Consider the following 18,946-nt stretch of genomic DNA (forward strand, 5'->3'; position numbering starts at 1 on the left):
TCCGTTCGGCTGAAAAGCAGAGGAGGGTGCAGAAATATATATATTTAAGACTAAGTTAACTCTGTTCAGGACTTTAATGTTTACATTTCGTGTTATTTTCTCTCATTTTCTTGCAGCGACTGTCGCGTGGTGCGCGATCCACAAACCTTGAAGTCGAAGGGCTATGGCTTTGTGTCCTTCATCAAGAAATCGGTAAGAGCCGCCAAGGGCATTAGCATATTTAAGTGCATATTTATGCAGTCGTGCGCAGGCTCTTTCTTTGAATTTGCCAATGCACGCTGACAAAATTATCAAAAAATTATATATTACGAAAAATACCATTTTGAATAATGCTGAAGAAATCTCAAAAAGATTTTCATTTATAAAACCATGACTAACTAATTTAAAGATAATTTATTTACTATTTTACATATCCTTCTTAATTTACCATTTAATTTTTATTACCCCTTAAAACCTTATTTATTTGAGATGACTTTATTCAAGTGATATTTTTCACCGTGTCCTTCTTACCCCGATTCTGCTACTGACCGTGTCTCTGTCTTCATTATCGCCCCGCAGGAAGCCGAAAGCGCCATTACGGCCATGAATGGCCAGTGGCTTGGCTCCCGCTCAATTCGCACGAATTGGGCCACACGGAAACCGCCGGCGAGTAAAGGTAAGGAAATCATGAGTGTCACTCCAGTCGGCAGGCCAACAAAGTTTCCGGTGTGCGTACACTCCGGACTTTCGACTACCGACTACGGACTACGGGACCCGGACCCGGACCCGTACTCGAACTGAAACTCAAACTCGAACCGAAACTCCGGCCAGACGACGCGTCGTTCTTATTACAGGAAATTATGGCAATGAATGCCAAAGGTAGAGCGACACAGGCACAATGCCAGGGCCAAATGTGATGCTGGGAAATGGCTGGGAAAATCGGGGGAAGGCGACGGCATTAAGGAAAACCGCTCGCTATTTATAAGCGTCGCACAAATTTTCTGCCAGATTATGTTTTCTTAATATTTTTGTCCCTTCTGAACCGCACGCGTTTAATTTCCGTAATGGCCTGTACCCAATTTGGTTTTAACTTTTTCAATTAGTCGACCCAGAAATAAGTACTGAAGCTACTAAGCAAGGAAGAAAAAAAAAACCCATTCAATTAGGCCCCGGCAAATCAATTTTCATTTGGGCCCAGCGACACGCCCCCAATTTATGGCCACGGATCGTTGTCAACCGCACAGACTTCCCAGGACCTTAACCGTAACTATATCCTTAGGCCGGGGCGTAATCATTATTAACAGCGGACAAACATGCGCGGGGCTTCCCCCGCCGTTCGGCTCTCATAAATCAAAACTTAACGCATATTTGCATGTTTTAACATAATTTTTATTTGTTAGACATAGGCCGTGAGTGGAGTAGAGTCGGAGGGAATCAGATAAATAAATTTTGCCAACACGAAACTATTATCATAAAGGACTCACAAACACACACACATCACCACCCACCACAGGCGCACAAGGCAAACAGGGTTACACAACGAATATTTGGGGAAATAGTTGGAGTCAAGGTGGAATTTATCGTGCAAAGGCCCGAAAACTGTTGAAGGGTTCGGAAAATGTGAAGGAAGACGGAACGGACGGGACTTTTCCGAATATAATATTTTCCCTTTGCACTTATATTGTTGTCATAAAAAACGCCTATGAAAGCTTAAGCGTATTTTTATTGGTCTCATTGTTTATTTGACTCTGTCACGGTTTTGTCTGCTCCACTCTATCTGCCGCTCTATGGGGTGAAGTGGAGTAAAGCCAAATTACCGAGCGGTAGTTGGGGCATCCTGTAATACAAGTTATTATTAGCAATTTGACAGCGAAATAATTTTGATTTTTTGATCGCCTCGATGGGCTGAGTCGGCACTAGGAAAGTGAGTAGCATACGATACACAATCGCTAAAGGCTTTTTATGTCCCGCTCACATATGCAAGGGTTGAAAAATTGTATATGGGGCATCTGGGTGTATGGGTATGGGTGTATAGGTTTTATGGTCCGCCTAGCGACTGCTGGCGAAACTTTACGATTTGTAGCACTCAACTCATTTCGCATTTGGCATTCGCATTACTTCATGTTTTACGCAGCCACTTTGCCCGATTCTTTTGGCAATCCCATCCAGTTGGCCCGGCATTTTTATGTTTTAAGCAGGCTGCACATTTCACGTCCGTCCGCGTTTAGTGGGCCACTCATGTGTCTGCCCCATTGTTGCTAAAGATTTACGATCCGGCGCAATTGCGCATTTTACAGTTGTGACAATTTTGGCGACGCTTTGCAATTTCGTCCTGGCTAAGAGTTTCCCAGCACCTACCCCCCCTCGACCCTTTTCTTCACCGGGTTTATAACAAACGCATTTGCCGCGAACCTTTTTTATGGCCCTGCCCCGAGAAGAAAGGAAAAGTGGCCGCAAAGTTTTTACCTTTGTCAAACAAGAAGCGAGTCTCTAGTCCGCTGCAAGCCCATAAATAAGGACCGAAATACCTGCAAGCTCATTATGGTAATAACTTAATTAACCAGAAACAATATGCCGACGACAAAAGACGACAGAGCTGCCGTATGACAAATTTCTTTCCCGAAACTATTTGACTTTTGACCCGGCTGTGTGGGCGGTAGTTTATTGGCCAACTCGCGGGAAGATATTCGCAAAAGTTTAAGTTACCTGAACTCGTTACAGGCAGATGCCAGTTGACGCAATAAATCAACATTTTATGCAGAGTTGCGCACAATTAAGTAAAAGTTTAAATGCCTCAATGCATTCGGGATGGGGACCTAAATAAAGATATCCATGGGTGGAGTTAAGGTAGAGTTCGTAATATATTTAATATGAATTGTTGCAAATATCGATTAGGAATTTTTTCGGTGGAAACAAAAGTGCGTCGTAATTAGCATACTGCCACGCCCATGCCAGACGCCCCTTGGCACAGCCCTGGAAAAAAAACCGAGCCTTTCCATGCATATTAATTACTTTTGAATTTGCTCAAGTGTTTGCCACGTCCTCCAGGCTCGTGTTGTTTTTGCCGCGTGTAAAAATGTGAATTATTTATGTTAATGATTCGGTGATTATTTCATGATTTAGTTTTACATGCCTATAATTGCTCATTAAAATTTCAAATCGCCGGCGAAAATGGGAGCACCTGCCCGCTGGCCGTTGGCATTCGCATTCTGGCCATTTGGTCCCATAATGGCCATTGGGCTGACCAGATTCCAATTATTTGTGTCTGGCCCACGACGCCCACGGATTGAAAATGGGGAAGTGGGAATGCACATGGTTTGTCGTAGACAAAAATGTGCGATAATTATGGCCATGCTGGGCTGAAAGCGCTTTAATTTGCTGCTGACATGAAACTTGGCCAAGTTAACTCAGCGCCAAGGCTCCGGTCACGTAGGGCGTGTGCGAATGTGTGAGGCTCGTTGGTTGAAGTTTTCAAAATTTAATTACACCTATTTAAAAGCGTAAAAAAGAAATTAGAGAAAACAAAAAGTGGAAATAATAAGGGCCGAAATGCAGGCGCACACAAACACAAAGCAAAGTGCAAATTAGTGAAACATGGCGCTCTAAAGTATGCAATGTTTCTTATACGAGGGCACTGAGAAAAATTGCATGTCACATGCCAAACGCAAAGAGTAAAGAACACGTCAAAATTTAAATACCATAAAAATATTGAAATACTTAGTTATTTGAGCTAATTTTTCTCAGTGCTCTGGCTCTGATTTGCGTGTGTGTGCGTGGCGAAAGCGCATACGTTTGTGGCAAAAGCTTTCGAAAGTATTTGCGAGCTTGTTAGTTTTCCGTGTTTTTCGGCTGCACCCTCGGTTAGGAGCCGTGATTGTTGTTGTTTGGTGGCGTGTGTGTGCAGCAATCCTGTTGCATGTCATTGAGCCATATTTTTGTGTTTTCTTCGGCATGTTCGCTGCGCAGTCGGAGGCAAAACAAAAAGCAGTCGCACACACACAGAAATCCAGACATCCTGCATTGGCATTTTGAGTGGTCGAAATGGAGGGAGTTGGCCAGCAGTCGCCTGCCATTAACAGACCATGTTAAGTAGGCCTGGATCCAGAAAGTCCTTGCAGCCATATCTATAGGCCAACCCTTCGATCTGTGGAAGTGTCATTAGGACTATAGCCCCCCACAATAGAATGCGTGGAAATCCCAGCGAAAAACTAAACAAAGACATAAACACGCAAGGCAGGCATTACTTTTAAAAGTGCAAATTTAGTTTTAACCTCAAAGGAAGTAATTAGTGTAGCTTTGCATACAAATACGTGCATTCATGGCGTATACGGAACAACAATCAGGGCAACGACAACGACAATGTGGGGTTGTTTCAGACCATTACTATACATATATATGTGGTGTATATTGTGCAGGGCGTACAGTGAGTGCAAAAAGCATGGCGACAATAAAACGGCATACGAAAAATGTATATCCACAAAATACGTATAATAAAAAATGCAATAACAACCGCAACAATTTTAAATATGCACCGGCAACAAGAAGAAAGCAACGATAAATGGTGTTGCAGCACCGCCCCCCTGCAGCCCACACTCACACACTTACACTGGCTCACACACACTCACGCGCTCAGTGGAGCACATGCATATAGGAACCGCACACACACAAGCATATTGACTAAGTGCATGCGGTTATTTTAATTACCAAAACGTTGCCGAGGCTGCTCTCTCGTTGCGTTGCTGCCGTTGTTGCGGGTAAATCCGTTAATTAATTTGCATATTAATCATGCAGCTGGCGAATAAAAAACCGACTCGAACAGAAAAACAGCCTTCCATAAATTGTCGTTTGAGGCGGCAACATTAAATCCAGATCCATCACACCAACACAGCCGAGTAACACTTGCATCCCCATTTCATCACCCGCAGAGAACATCAAGCCGTTGACCTTCGACGAGGTCTACAATCAGAGCAGTCCCTCCAATTGCACCGTTTACGTGGGCGGCGTCAACAGCGCCCTCACCGCCCTCAGCGAGGAGGTCCTCCAGAAGACGTTTGCTCCCTACGGCGCGATACAGGAGATTCGCGTCTTCAAGGACAAGGGATACGCTTTCGTGCGGTAAGCCAAGTCATCTTAAATATGTATTTAATTTTAAAGAATTCCCCGATTTACTTGACTGTCAACTATCCATCATTAACCATCTCTATCATCCTTATTTCCACTATTTTCAAATATCTTATTAATTTCTGGCATTTATCCGACAGCTTCTCCACCAAGGAGGCGGCCACCCACGCCATCGTGGGCGTACACAACACCGAGATCAACGCCCAGCCGGTGAAGTGCTCGTGGGGCAAGGAGAGTGGTGACCCCAACAATGCGCAGACCATCGCCACCCAGGCGCTGAACAGTGCCGCCGCCGCTGCCGCCGGTTTCCCGTACGGAGTGGGCGCGGCTGCCGCCGCCGCCGCTTACGGACAGCAGCTGGCCGCCACGGGCTGCTGGTACTCGCCCACGCCCACCTACCCGGCCTCCTCGGCCACCGCCGCAGCGGTGACCCCGGCGGCGGCCAGTGCAGCCGCCGTGCAGAACCAGTTCCTGCAGGGCATCCAGGGCTATCACTTCGGCCAGTACGGCGGATATCAGCAGGGATACATGGGGTGAGTGGAAGTGGTGGTGCGGAGGTGGGGCTTGAGATTAGGGACTCGATGGCGGATGGTCAGGGTTGTCAGGGTGGTCATCCATTGTCATTGGATTTGCGCGCAATAATTTTATTGGCTGATTTGTCTGTTCGGAACAGAGCCACAAAGTTGCACGGAAAGAAACAAATAATCTGAATAGCCACATATACAGCAAAAAGAATAAAGTATAAAGTCCATTATAATGAATCCTGTGGTTAAGGTTCGAAATATAAAATTTAACACGAAATTTATATATGAAAGTACCCATATTTTCTCTCCGTGCGTGGATGCAAATCCAAAAGCTGCCCGTTCCATCCGTGTACTTTGTGCAATGATTGAACCGCCACCAGGGATCGGGTAAAACAACAACAAGAACAGCCACGGAGACGACACCAACAACGACAACATGACGGATGGGTGAATTCATTTGCTAATTGCGAAAGTTTTTCATTTGCACCCTCCTCGGTCTGCGGCCGTATGAAATACATTTCCGCGTCCGTCGGGCTGTCAACATAACGTGCTATTTGCATCGCAGTCGCGTAAATTTTGTTTTCCGCCGTACCCCCGACTCGCCGACGCTTTGGTTGCGAATCCCTTTGCCATCCGGCGACTATGCTACCCGTGATAATTGTGGCGCACACCACGCTCCGGGGACTTTAACCAGCGGATCAGCAAATGCAGCAGCTCTACACTGGAAGAAATATAAGTGGGATAGGAAAAAGTATACGTTTTGATACCTCATTGATAGAGAAATATTTAAATGAGTTCAAGCTATCTTTAAAAATTCTCTATATACTATTAAGGAAGGAAAATATATATTGGATATTATGTATCTATATTTTCTCTGCGTGTACTTATGTTTGCAAACTCCCTACTATCGTTGCAGCATGGGAGTGCAGATTCCGGCCACCTGGCAAGGCGTCACCCAGGCGCAGATCTCACCTGCCCAGCAGCTGGCAACGGGCGTGGCCGGCACCGCCATTCCGCAGGCCGCCGGCGTGGTGGCCTATCCGATACAGCAGTTCCAAGTGAGCCCCCAGGTAGGTGACTCCCACTCAGATACAGATACAGACACATAGACAGATACACTCGTTGCCCGACACATTGAAACATTTTTCGTGCATCTCTACTACGTTTGTTGAAAGTTCTGAATGTATTTTGGATGCCATTGTAGTCCGCTCGATTCGACTCGATTCGATACGATTGAATTCGATGCGATTCGATGGGATTCGTTCGGTTCGTTAGGGTGTGCGATGGGTTGTTTGCTCGGCAGCTGTGTGTGCACTCGAAATGCGTACATATTTCTGGCTGCTATCAAAATATTCCATCGCCATTCGAATGCCTTTGCCTGCTAATGTTATTCTTTTGCATTTGAATATCGAATGTGGACAGAGACAATTGTAATCTGTCAATATGCATGCATGCTTTTGATTAAATAACATTATACCGGATAGACGGGGGTGTAAAACAATTGAACACAAAATATATTGAATATTAAAATAAACATTTGGATAATAAATATTGGAGCCGTTTCTGGTGAAATATGCATGGGTACTCTTTTGCATGTATTGCTTAGTAATCTTGCCATAAACCATTTGTGGTATTTGTGCTATCTTTTTTAAGTGTAATATATATTTGCCAATTAGCTGGTACGCTTATTTGTTTATTTCGTGAGCTCAAATAGTTCGAACAATTTCCAACAATTAATTATGCATATGAAATTTGTGTGTTGTATTGAGAAAATAGCCACGTTTTTGCATTACAATTACTTTTATTCCGTCTACTACTTTTTTCCAATTCTTACTAACACCCATATTATTTTTTAAGGTTTATCCTCTACTCTTGCAGGCACAGTAAACGCCAAAAGCCAAAACCCGAAAATCCAAGCAAAATTTTTAAGTACAGCCGCAATTTTCTGAACAGAAACAAAACCAAACTGAGCTGTAAATAAAATGCGAAGCGCAGAACACACAAATTACAAAACAATTGATGGCATCTTGAAGTTTGGCGATTTTAGAGAGCTGCACCCCAGAAACAAAAAGCAAGCGCGAATGCAAAATCCGAAATCCCACACCCACATAAATATATATATCTTTATATATATATAAAACTAGAGCATAATTATCTGTCAACGCCCGTTGAAAAAGCTTCGGGGGAAGCAAACAATTATTATGTATATGCAAACAAAAAAAAAAAGAAAATGAAAAGAAAGCGAACATATTTTTAACCCTAGTTGCTTACACCACCACACACACAAACACAACTCAAACCACATATTTTAATGCTTTATGTAATTGTGTTGGAGCACGGCGCGCATACAAAAATAACAACAATTATTAATTTAATAAGGCAGCGGGAGAAATTGGGGGCCAGGATTACAATTTGGTCGAAGGAAAACATAAATCGAGTGGGTTGTTGCAGCCTAAATCAAACATAGTCGCGGCATTACATTAAAGTAAACATAATTAAAAATGCGTTAAAATTAATTACGCGCACACAGACAGGCCGACACACGAATTCAAGAAAATATGTATGTGTGTGCGTGTACGCAAACAGTCCTTAACCCCTTTCACAGCAGGATCATTTTGCATTGCCTACTTTTGTGCGCAGTTTGGTTTTAGCTTAGCACAGACACACACCTTTACACTACCTTCGCTGGGCGAGTGAAAGTCGTTTCCTATTCATCCAGCTTTTGCCCACTAATAAGTGATTAGTGTGTGAAATTAAAATGGAATCAAAAGAAAAGAGAATTTAGAGGAAGAGCAACTTTCACTCACCCGCACACACTTAGCACTAGTGCCTATAAACTATGATAGATGATACTGCTTAGAAATAACTGCCAGTTATCGGGCCAAGTGCAGTTGATTGGCCAACTAGCTCGTCATGTCCTGCTAAATATCATTTCCTATATAGAATGCAACTGAAAGTTCACGCACTCACACCGATTTGTGATCGATCAGCAATCGAAAGACAGGTTCCTACACACGCACACTCACACGGTCTCACCAGCACTCGCAGTTCGAAGTATCTGAAAATAAAATAATCATATAAAGTACAGGAAAGTCCAACCCAGCCCAGCCTAGTCCATAAATTGCTTAAAAGTTCACATCCTAATTCATTATGACTTTTCGCTTCACTTTCAACAAGCGCTTCAGAAGAGCCATGTACAAAGCAGCCGCAAAAATGTTTCAAACTCCCTCCAAACAACTTACTCTTGAAAACACGCCAGTACTAATCCATGTTTGTACATGTTACGTTTATGGTTTTATTTCAGTTGCCAGATGAGGAGTGGCTAGCTGCAAATTTGTTGTGTTAGTTCTCTGTTGTTTAGGCCAAACGAAAGCGATAAGGAAACCCAAAGCAAATCAAGTCAAATCGAATCAAACCAAACAAAACCAAACCAAACCGAAAGCGAACCGATAACCAAACAGAATATCCAAGTAGCTAAAAATATGTATGTGGTATGAGAATGAGTAAAATATAGAAAGATAGAGAGAGCAGAACTCCCCTACACAAGTAAAATATATTGAAAACAATCAAAGTATGCCATCGAATGATATTAATTGATATTAGCTAATCGAGCATAGCCGTAATAAAGTAGATATTATCGCCTAATCATATAAGCCAATAAACACACTTGCAGCCCAAAAACAGAGACAGTTTCGCAGGACATAGGACAAGATATCCCAGAGGCAAGCATTAATCAACTTATAGACAACACGACACACTCACACGAAGCTATAGGGATCGAGAATACATAGCATAACATGAATGTGAAACATAAAATTAGTCATATGGTAAATACAACTAAAAGTGTAGAGTATATTAATGTAAAGTGGTAAAGTCTAGACTTAGAGTTGGTTGATAAGTACATAGAGTATACAGCATATGCATTAAACAAACATGCTTATATAACATATATATACATATATATATATATATATATACAAGCCGTATAGAGAACACTCACACCACTACAGCGCCCACTCACACAGAAACATGCATACACTCACACGGTGTTTACATACAGAGAAGAAAAACTAGATGCGAGCAACGTATGGTAAATGATATTTATTGTTTATTGTGTTGTGTGCGATGGATGATAAATCACAAATAGATGTTCAAAATGAAAACCAATTAAAACGATGACAACAAGAACAACGGGCAGAAATCCCAAGTACTAGAAATAGCAATACGCATACGTAACGTAATCGCAATCGCATCGCATCGCCATACGTATCGGACAATTAAGCTGCAAAGGACGACAGGACGAAGGGACGAGGCTTGATTTGCATTTGACACGCCCCAATCCCCAGCGAATTGTAGCGTGGAATTTGTTATGTCATTTTTTAGTGGAATTTTTGCAACAAACGGAGCAGAGCATTTAGTTACACACGCGGGTGTGGCCCTAGCACCAGTAAATGTCTATCGATAATACCCACACACGGCTATACACAAATACAGATGTGTATTCATAGGATGCGCTCACTCAGTACGATAAGATGGGTCGGGGATTTTAGCCAAGGATCTGAGGATCAGCAGGACACACAGTCCTACGGGGCAATCGTACTGTATATTTAAATGTTTTTAGCACTAGAATCTAGAGAAACTACGAGGCGCATGGCATGCGACTTAGATGTAGATGTGATTTTAAAGTGGGCGGGATTGGGCCGGATTAATAATGCAAGCAAAGTGAAGCTGACAAATGCATTTTTTGTTGTTATTTTATTTTCTAGAATTTTGTTAAGTATAACGAAAATGCGAGAACAAAAATTTGAAATGTTGTTGACCAAACGAAAAATATAATAATCTTAATAACAGTTTTGCAGAAAACAAAAATTTGGCTAGGAAAACAAAGAAATTAAAAAACATTTATAAGTGAACAAGTTTATAGTTAAGACAAAAAATACAAAAAAAAATATTATCGGTTTGTTTGTTAATGTTTGCGCTACATATCAGTAAAGAGTTAAAATGGGTAGTTGGCACGTAGAAATAGTGAAGAGTTGGAAACTAAATAAGAATTAACTGTGGATGGTAATAAGCATAAAACAAGCTGACAAAGACGACGAACTAAATAATATACAAACATAAAACAAAAGCATTAAAATATATTAATAACAGCTGTAACTGTATGTATTTATGTTGTGTAACTATAAACTGTGCTAAGTCATTTATATACGTCTATATATATATATATATGAACATATACAAAGTATTTATACACATGGCAGCCCACGTCACATATACAGCAGAGAGGTACTAATCCTGGCAAAAGGATTTGCCCATCCAAAAACAGAAACAAAAGAAAAAGAAAAGCACTACAAGGATACTGTGTAGCTGCACTATATTGCCGCATGATGATTATTATTATTATTATTCATCGACTCAGGTTCTGTTCCGATCATAGCCCGTTTCCACCATTAGTCAAGCATAATTCAATTCCGAGTCCTTCGCTTTGAGTTACTAATTCGGTTTGGGTTCAAAGCCATCTACACACTGAAACGATTGCAGTTATTAACCATAAACTACAATTACCAATTAGTCAATTCGAAGTGTAATTAACTGGAGTGCTGAAACAGGAGCAGTTAGCGAAATTTACCACACGCGATGCATATGGAAGCACATAGCATAAATTAAACTAAACGGGGGGAGAACAAATTTTAACGAGATCCAATTGCAGCAAGGCGAAACCGAAAATCAATCAAATAAAAGTATTATCTAAGCTACAAACAATTATATATATTTACATGCAGGCAGACCCTTCAACGTCAATGGCAGTGCATACTATTAACCCAGTTCTGAGTGTGTGTTTCCGTAAGTTTAATTACACACCAGCAAGGATAAGGCAGGAGAATATGTTTTGCGGATACAACCGAATGCAAAGCACATATATTATAGTAAATGTACTAGCCACGAGAGCAGTAGTTGGAACCAAATCAAAATCAGCATCTAAACTCAGCAGGCAAACAGGATATTTTTGTTCAATAAAGCAGACGGAATGAAGGGCATGTTATGCAATTAAAATTACACTAAGATTGTAAACAAATCAAATGCAAATGTAGAAAAAATCAAACGATGAGCAAACAACCAAAAGCTGCTAACAAAACAAACATCAAAAGGAAAACAAAAGCTAAAACCGAAAAAGTTTTGAAAGCCATTCGACACAAGGACAGAACAAACTCACAGATACAGATACGGATACAGCTACAGATACAGATACAAACGCAAACATAGATATCGATATTATACGAACAATATATATATATATATACATATATATATACAGACGTAAAATATGATAAGTAAATAGCAAATAACTAAAGTAAACAAAGTATAGATATCGACTGCAGTATTGCAAATATTTTGTAGAAATTTAAGCATGTTTGAGTGTGTTTTAGGACAAGGAAAACACAAAGGCGTAGGGCAAACAGGATGAAAAAATCGAAAACATTGTAGCGGAATATAAGGGCCGAAAACATAAGCAAACAACCAAAACAACCAAACAAAACAAGAACAAAGCCGAAAATTGGAAACCTAATGCATAAGCTAAGTATTAAATATACACTAAAACAGAAATATATATACAATTTAAATACGGCATCACCAGTCACACAGACATACACACATAAGAACGGCATTTGCATAAGAAAACACACAAGTGAAACAACGTAACGAATATTAAAAGAGTTAATCAAATTAAGCATAACAAGAAATTCAAAGGAAAAATATTTATAGTTGAAAACAAAACAAACAAATAAAAACCCGGACAATTTGGTTGCGTATTTGTATACCAACGCGCCAAAGAAACCCGAATAACCCGGCAGCGAAATGCAAGCAAAATATTTTACAACAATGTCAGCGAAGAGCGGAGGTCACCACCTCATCGCAGCAGAGGTGACCCCGACCAGTGGGGTAAGGTTTTAGAGCTAGACGCTGGATTGCCATAAGAGGCGAAATGCATAGAGAAATTATACTTAGGTGACAGCAAAAATGAGAAAAAAAAACAAAACAAAATAACACAGAAACAAGAGTGTAATAACAGGCGGGATGGAAAACAAAGAACAACTGCAACATAGAAATGATGAAAATAAGTAAATATACCGAATAAACAACAAAAATTATATTATGTATACATAAATATATTGAAAGAAAACAAATAAAAACGAACAAAAAAATTTTGTAAAAATAAAACATCTGGCCTGCGTTCTTATTTCTCAGAATTTCAGCATTTATTTGTTAATTTTTGTTATTTGAAACTTAAGTTAAATTTCTATTTAATTTTATTAGATTTTAAAATGAAGTATATTTTCTGTTATTTAAAGCCCATATTTTGTACGCCGCTGAGCAGTTGAATTATCGGTTCCCAGAGCACTTTGTACTGCCATAAAATTCAGTCGAGATGATTTTGCATTATGTTGTCCTGCTGCCTTATGATCTCTGCATATGGCAGTTTCCCTGGCTGGTTGCTCATTTCCCCCGAGGCTTTTGGCCATCGCTATCTGCTGTTGTTTTTCATCTTCCCTGCTTTTTCCTCGTTGAGGAGCGCTGCTTTTCCATTTACACAGGTGACATGAAGAAGACGTTCTGCTACTTATGCGTATGCCTCACAGGTGAGTTCGTTAAAAACATTTATGCCCCGGATGGGGCACACCGTGCCACCTGCTTCGCAGTTGGGCCGCCAAGGATGGATTGGCATAACAAAGGCAAAGGACAACACGTGCAACAATAACAAATCAAAAATTTACAAAAACAGAACAACGACAAAATGCTGAAGGGAAAGTGGAAAGCTGCGGAAAAGGATGGCGGAAAATGCAAAGCGGAGAAAAATGTTTAAAACATATTTTTGCGCCAATTCTTTTTGTTGTTTGCTCGTCCTTTTTTTTGCCGTCGCGACTGCTGGCTCTTGTTTCACATTTTTGCCGCAGGTTAAAACCAGCAGACTCACACTCACGCATACGAGCCCCCATTTATATTTATTGCGTGCGTGTGAGTGTGTCTATTATCACAAAGATTTCGAGCACCGTCACACACACACACATACACGCAAGGACGCAGAGATGGCTGCATTTTTAAACAACATATGCGTTACTTTCACTTTCGCCCGACTTTCGTGTGTGTGTGTGAGCGCTCACAAAGTAATGGCGCTATGTTTGATTTGCATTGCAAATCGGCGTAATTTTGCAAAATGTCTTCCTATAAGAGAAACAATATGTTTTATTTACTTACATTTGACTTTGATTTCACTGTGTCATCCGCAACCCTCGTCTGATTCCGTTCGCAGGCGTGCAGATGTTGGCCCGAGTTTCCTTTGCCTAAAAAAATACAGAAGCATAAAAAGTGAAATCCAAGCCATTGCTTATTTTAACTTGGCTCTGGATATATGTATGTAGATGGGGGCGAGGGAAAAAATAGATTGTTTGACTAGGAAATGCTGTGTACATAGGGATAAGTACATTTGGCTGGCGTAGTTTTTCCATGGATATATTTAGAATCGTACGAAAAATAGCAGCTGTATTTTAGAAGGGCTTTGCTTATTTGGCCGACTTCAATACGAAAATAATATTGTTTAAAGACTGGCAAACTGTGGCTAACCGTGGGAAGATGAGAACGTAGGCACCTTCAATAAACAGGAACAAGGCGTAGAAATAAAATGATATATAAGAAGGATATCGGTAGCATAGCATAAACATCTATCCAAGCATAGAGCTACCTCATATTCATAAGGCTGCAAGCTCGTTTTCGAAATGCCACAGCTTAGCCTTCCACGCCTCTCGACGGCATGTTTAGTTAATAATTCCCATGGCTGAAAGCCTGTCGCCTCCACTAAGACGACACGGCAGCAAGAAGCATTTTCTGCATAACAGGATATTTGCAGAATATAAAGAATGTATCAGCAGCAGCTGCAGCCGGATGCCAGGGCGAGGGGCTGGGCGAAGGTTGGAGGAGGGGCTCAACAGGACGTGCAGCTGTGCGACGGAAACCGGAAATGCGCAAATAGCAGGGCACTGAGGATTTTTACGCTCAGCACGATTCCGCACGGCATCGGGGCTGTGGCCGCATGCAGAGCTCAATGCCAGCTGAGTGGCTCCATCTACATCTCCATAGCATATATCCCTATATCCTCGTGCCAGCAGATTAGACACTCAACAGGACGAACGGGAACGGAGCAACAATGCAGCTGGCAGGCGACAATGCCACTTGACAGCAGATATGCATTTGTGTTTTGTCTCTCTGCTCAGATGTCGTGACACATCCTGCCCCCCAAACCACGCCAGCCTTTAATTAGGTCACTCGCAAAACGGTCGAGCGGTGAAGAGTGTGCAAAAGTTTTCAATACACGAAATCATTAACATACACAGCACCCTGTAATTTATGGCCAAAAAGTTCTTCTTTTTTTGGCATATTACCGGACGGCTATGACTGCTAACTGATACAGATGCCACCCCAAGGAAAACACGTGCCCTCCTTTGCGTCCGTCGGACAACCACGATTCGGGACATAATGAAGCAAACAGTTTTCACAGAGGAAGCAGGTCCTGCCCACCAATGTCCTGCATCGGTACAAGTAGCCGAATATCCTCGGCTCATAACACAAAACAGAACAAATGTCCTCTGCTGATAAAGCCTCATAATAAATGTCGACCTTTCGTTTTTCCATTTATATTATCAACTCAGGGGGAACGCCGAAACGAGGACTTTTCGGACAGGCACAAGGATAAACAGCGGCAGAGCCTTGTTGTTGCCGCCCATCCCTGTCTGGCCGAAGTGGAAAGGGGGCGTGGTCTCATTGTGGCTGCTACTGCTGCCATGCTACCTGCAACATGCTTACATATATACTTAGTATATTAAAATTTATAACAAACAATGCGACCTGCAAAAAATAAGCAAACAACCAGCTGAACTTCGAACAGAAACTTTTTCATACCCTAATAATAAAATGATTAACAGCAATTTACTGTTTAGACTGTTTATTTCAAATAAGATGAGAGTTTATTTTAAAAAAAAATTAATTTAAAACTAGATAAAAAAGCTTATTATTAATATTTTAAGATTTCGTTATTTGCTCATAAATAAATTGCATAAGAGCATCGGACAATCAGCTCTCTCTACTTTTTAGAGATGCTCTTTTTATAGACCCTGGTCAAATCAAAGCCCTTCAACCTGAAGGACACACGCAGAGGGAACGGTGGTGCAATTTATGTTATTTCCCCATTCGCCGCCATATCAGATGAGCTAATAAAAAATATTATAATTACATATATCTGACGGCGGTGACCAGCGCACGGTGAATGGTCCGCAGCGCCTTGGGTCCTGCGCAGCTGGAGCGAAGTAAGCCATAAGGACAATTTAGACTTTGAAGTGCCATTGCCATGCGAACTTATTTTAATTAGACGCGCGCACATAAATGCTTAACGCCCTCGCCGCAGAGCAGTTTCACCTGGGAGACAATGCGACCGCCACATAAAAACAGGTGCCCATCCCCGAGGGGTGAAAGGTGAATGGTGGGCGGTGGAGCGGCGGTAGGTGGTCGGATGGAAGGTGTGCGGCAAGTGCCGTGTCGTGTTACTCACATTAACCGATGCCATGCAATGCAGCCATAATAAGAGGCGAGCGCAAGTTTAATTAGTGCACCCAGTGAGGCCAACGGAAAGCGGAAGCCTGTGGCCACCGTTGCGTATGAGCAATGTGTGTTCGTGTGATAAAACGGCCCGGCCGCATCAAGGTCCCCGTGTCTGTGGGTACTTTTATTGCTGTCATCCATCTGAGGAGTAAAACTCTTATGGCCATAAAACTCTAGAACGCACGGGGCAAAAACAAAGCGAAGCCCGACCGAAAACGGGTAAGAAAAAAAAACAAAAACCAGAGCGGAGCCACCGCAAAAAATGCCAGAGTGCTGAACTAATAATGGCACCTGTCAAAATTCGTTAGCCCCAAGCGGGCCAGAAGGGGGCAGAGGTGCTGGATAGGATAGCGGGGGTTGAGGTACCACTGGGGCATAGAGTTTGAGGGGGAACAACTTTGGTCCGAACGACGAAACTCAGGCGACATTCATAGTGATTTGGTTTGGCAGTTTTGTGTCATTTGTTAGATCAACCGATGGCACACATGACTGAAACTGTACAGAGCAAAATACTAGTGGTATGTTAAGGTAATTAACATATTTAGAATCGTAGAAAAATAAAATTAAAGGCACATTAAAGTGTTAAAAACCATTCACCGTTTATTTCAGCCTTAAGGTTTAATCATATGAAAAGTTTTATGCAGCTTGGTGTGCACTTATAAAGAAGTTTTCCGCTGTGCACAATGCCAAATCCTGACCTGGTGATGATGCCGTGGCGAGGGCCTCAAGTCGCTCACTCGGATAGCTCCTGCTGATATGGCTTGAAGGACGCAGATGAATGGCGAAAAAAACGGGGATCATATAGCAGAATCATCAGCAGCAGCAGCAGCACTAGCGAAGACAATGAAATTTATCACCCAACCGCAAAGCCACAAAACTACAGATACAACAACAAACACGTGACATCTAATAAAGGCCACGAGATGGAGAAGAGGTTTCTGCGGGCGGAGACGGAGGCATGCAACACCATTGTGCACCTATGAATGCGAAGTATAAGACTGCGCTTTAGTTATGCATTTTATGAGGGACCTTGCAGCAATTTGATGGCCCTCGGTGGCCGTGTTCTCCGCCTCCCCGTTGGGATTATGGTCGTAATGCGTGGCATAAAAACCAGCCCGACCCTGGCCACTACGTATATCTCTAATGGTGATGATCATCAGACCTTTTCGGTTTCTCGAAAAAGTTTAATCGCCCTCAACGGCAGCCGGCTCCCGGTGACCGTCCTCCATCAGTTTACGTTGATGTCGTGGTGGGATGTCGCTGTTGTCCGACAAAGCCGCAAACACTTCATGAAACTCAACAACATGCAGCTGGAAAGGAACAGGAGCGGCAGGACTGCAGCAGTAGCAGGAGCAGCAGCAGGCGTCGCAGGAGGAGCTCCTGGAGCTGGACACGACATGTGTGGCATGTGCCACACGCATGCGTTGCATGCCAATGCTGCCTGCCATATAAACAGAATAAGAAACTGCATAGAATTTGCAATGGCAATGGGAAAAGTGGAGCAAGGCAGTAGGGAAGCGGCTGCACAGTGAGAAAACATACCTCTGTCTACATTAAACGTATATCTTTTAGGCTATTGACAAATCGAGAAAGTGAAGCATTTGTATTTGTTTATCGAAAAAATAAATATATATTTGATTGAGATACATTTTTGTTTGCTGTGTACAAAAGCCAAGCGGCAGCTGGCCAAAGTCGAAGGAAGTTGGTTGGCTGCCATGTCAACGGCTAAATGACACTGGCACTGGGAATGGAAATAGGAATAGGAATAGGAATGGTCTTAGTATTGGAACTGAGTGTGGCACTGTGTGTGTGCTGTGCGGTTGTGTGCCACTTCCGGTGACAATGTGCAACCGTGGCAAAAGGAATGAATACGACGACGTGCAAGTGAACGAGCCGGATGAATGGTCAGTGGCAATGCACAAAGGCCGGCGACTCGATTTGGGATTGCAACAGGAATAGGAATACGAGTGCAGACAGGGATAGGGATAGGGATTGGTATATGGCCGGGATTCGGAACAAGAAAGGGCCAGGCACTTGGATTCGGACTCGCAGTGTTTGCCGTTGCATCCGAAACACTTGCAGTGCAGCCAATACCAAAAGTGGATGTGAATATTCCCCAGCTTCTTTATCCGCCCAAATTCATATCTGTCCGTGCGATTTGATTTATGACGAAGGGACATGTGTAATTTAAAGCTCATAAATTTGTCGTTGAACTGTGAAAATAACTGTCAACCGTTGACCAAGTTGCTGGCCTGCCAACTTTTAATCAAACCATGTACTTTCCTAAAAAATCTGCATATTAATTTACAATATTCTGTGTACCTACTTTTCCTTGAAATATATTATGTATTTTTGCGATTCCCCATCCACGAATTACAATCCCCTCTATGCTAAGATTTCATTTGTGTCCCTTTTTTGGGAATGGGATACATTTAGGGCCCCTAACTGCAGCGATAAATTCAATTAATTGCATTTTATTTCGATTATCCCGCTCGCAGGCGGCTTCGCCACATAAATGTCAATTGCGGTCATTGAATACTTGAGTGGTAGTATCTGTATCTGTATCTGCTCTGCAACCATCTAAAGTCTAATTTTTGCTCATTAATTCCATTCAACATTTTTATGCACTGTCATAAAATTCATTTTACGAGAGGCAGGCATTTCATATGTGT

The 18,946-nt window shown here is 42.1% G+C and overlaps 1 protein-coding gene across 3 annotated transcripts in view; it reads left to right on the top strand.

The window, feature by feature from the left end:
* LOC117144405 (polyadenylate-binding protein RBP45) overlaps nt 1-12,812 on the top strand; it is a 54,157-nt gene extending 41,345 nt beyond the window's left edge. For 2 of the 3 annotated variants that reach the window (XM_033309540.1, XM_033309543.1), the window contains exons 4-9: nt 117-192; nt 559-655; nt 4,905-5,094; nt 5,241-5,633; nt 6,541-6,694; nt 7,482-12,812. In XM_033309540.1, coding sequence (XP_033165431.1) covers nt 117-192; nt 559-655; nt 4,905-5,094; nt 5,241-5,633; nt 6,541-6,694; nt 7,482-7,511 — 940 coding nt within the window. In that variant the 3' untranslated portion in view covers nt 7,512-12,812. The remainder of the gene's footprint in view (nt 1-116; nt 193-558; nt 656-4,904; nt 5,095-5,240; nt 5,634-6,540; nt 6,695-7,481) is intronic. The other variant, XM_033309541.1, reaches the window with a different exon arrangement.
* The last annotated feature ends 6,134 nt before the right edge of the window (nt 12,813-18,946 follow it).

Source organism: Drosophila mauritiana, chromosome 3R (assembly GCF_004382145.1).
Source record: "Drosophila mauritiana strain mau12 chromosome 3R, ASM438214v1, whole genome shotgun sequence".
NCBI lineage: Eukaryota > Metazoa > Arthropoda > Insecta > Diptera > Drosophilidae > Drosophila > Drosophila mauritiana.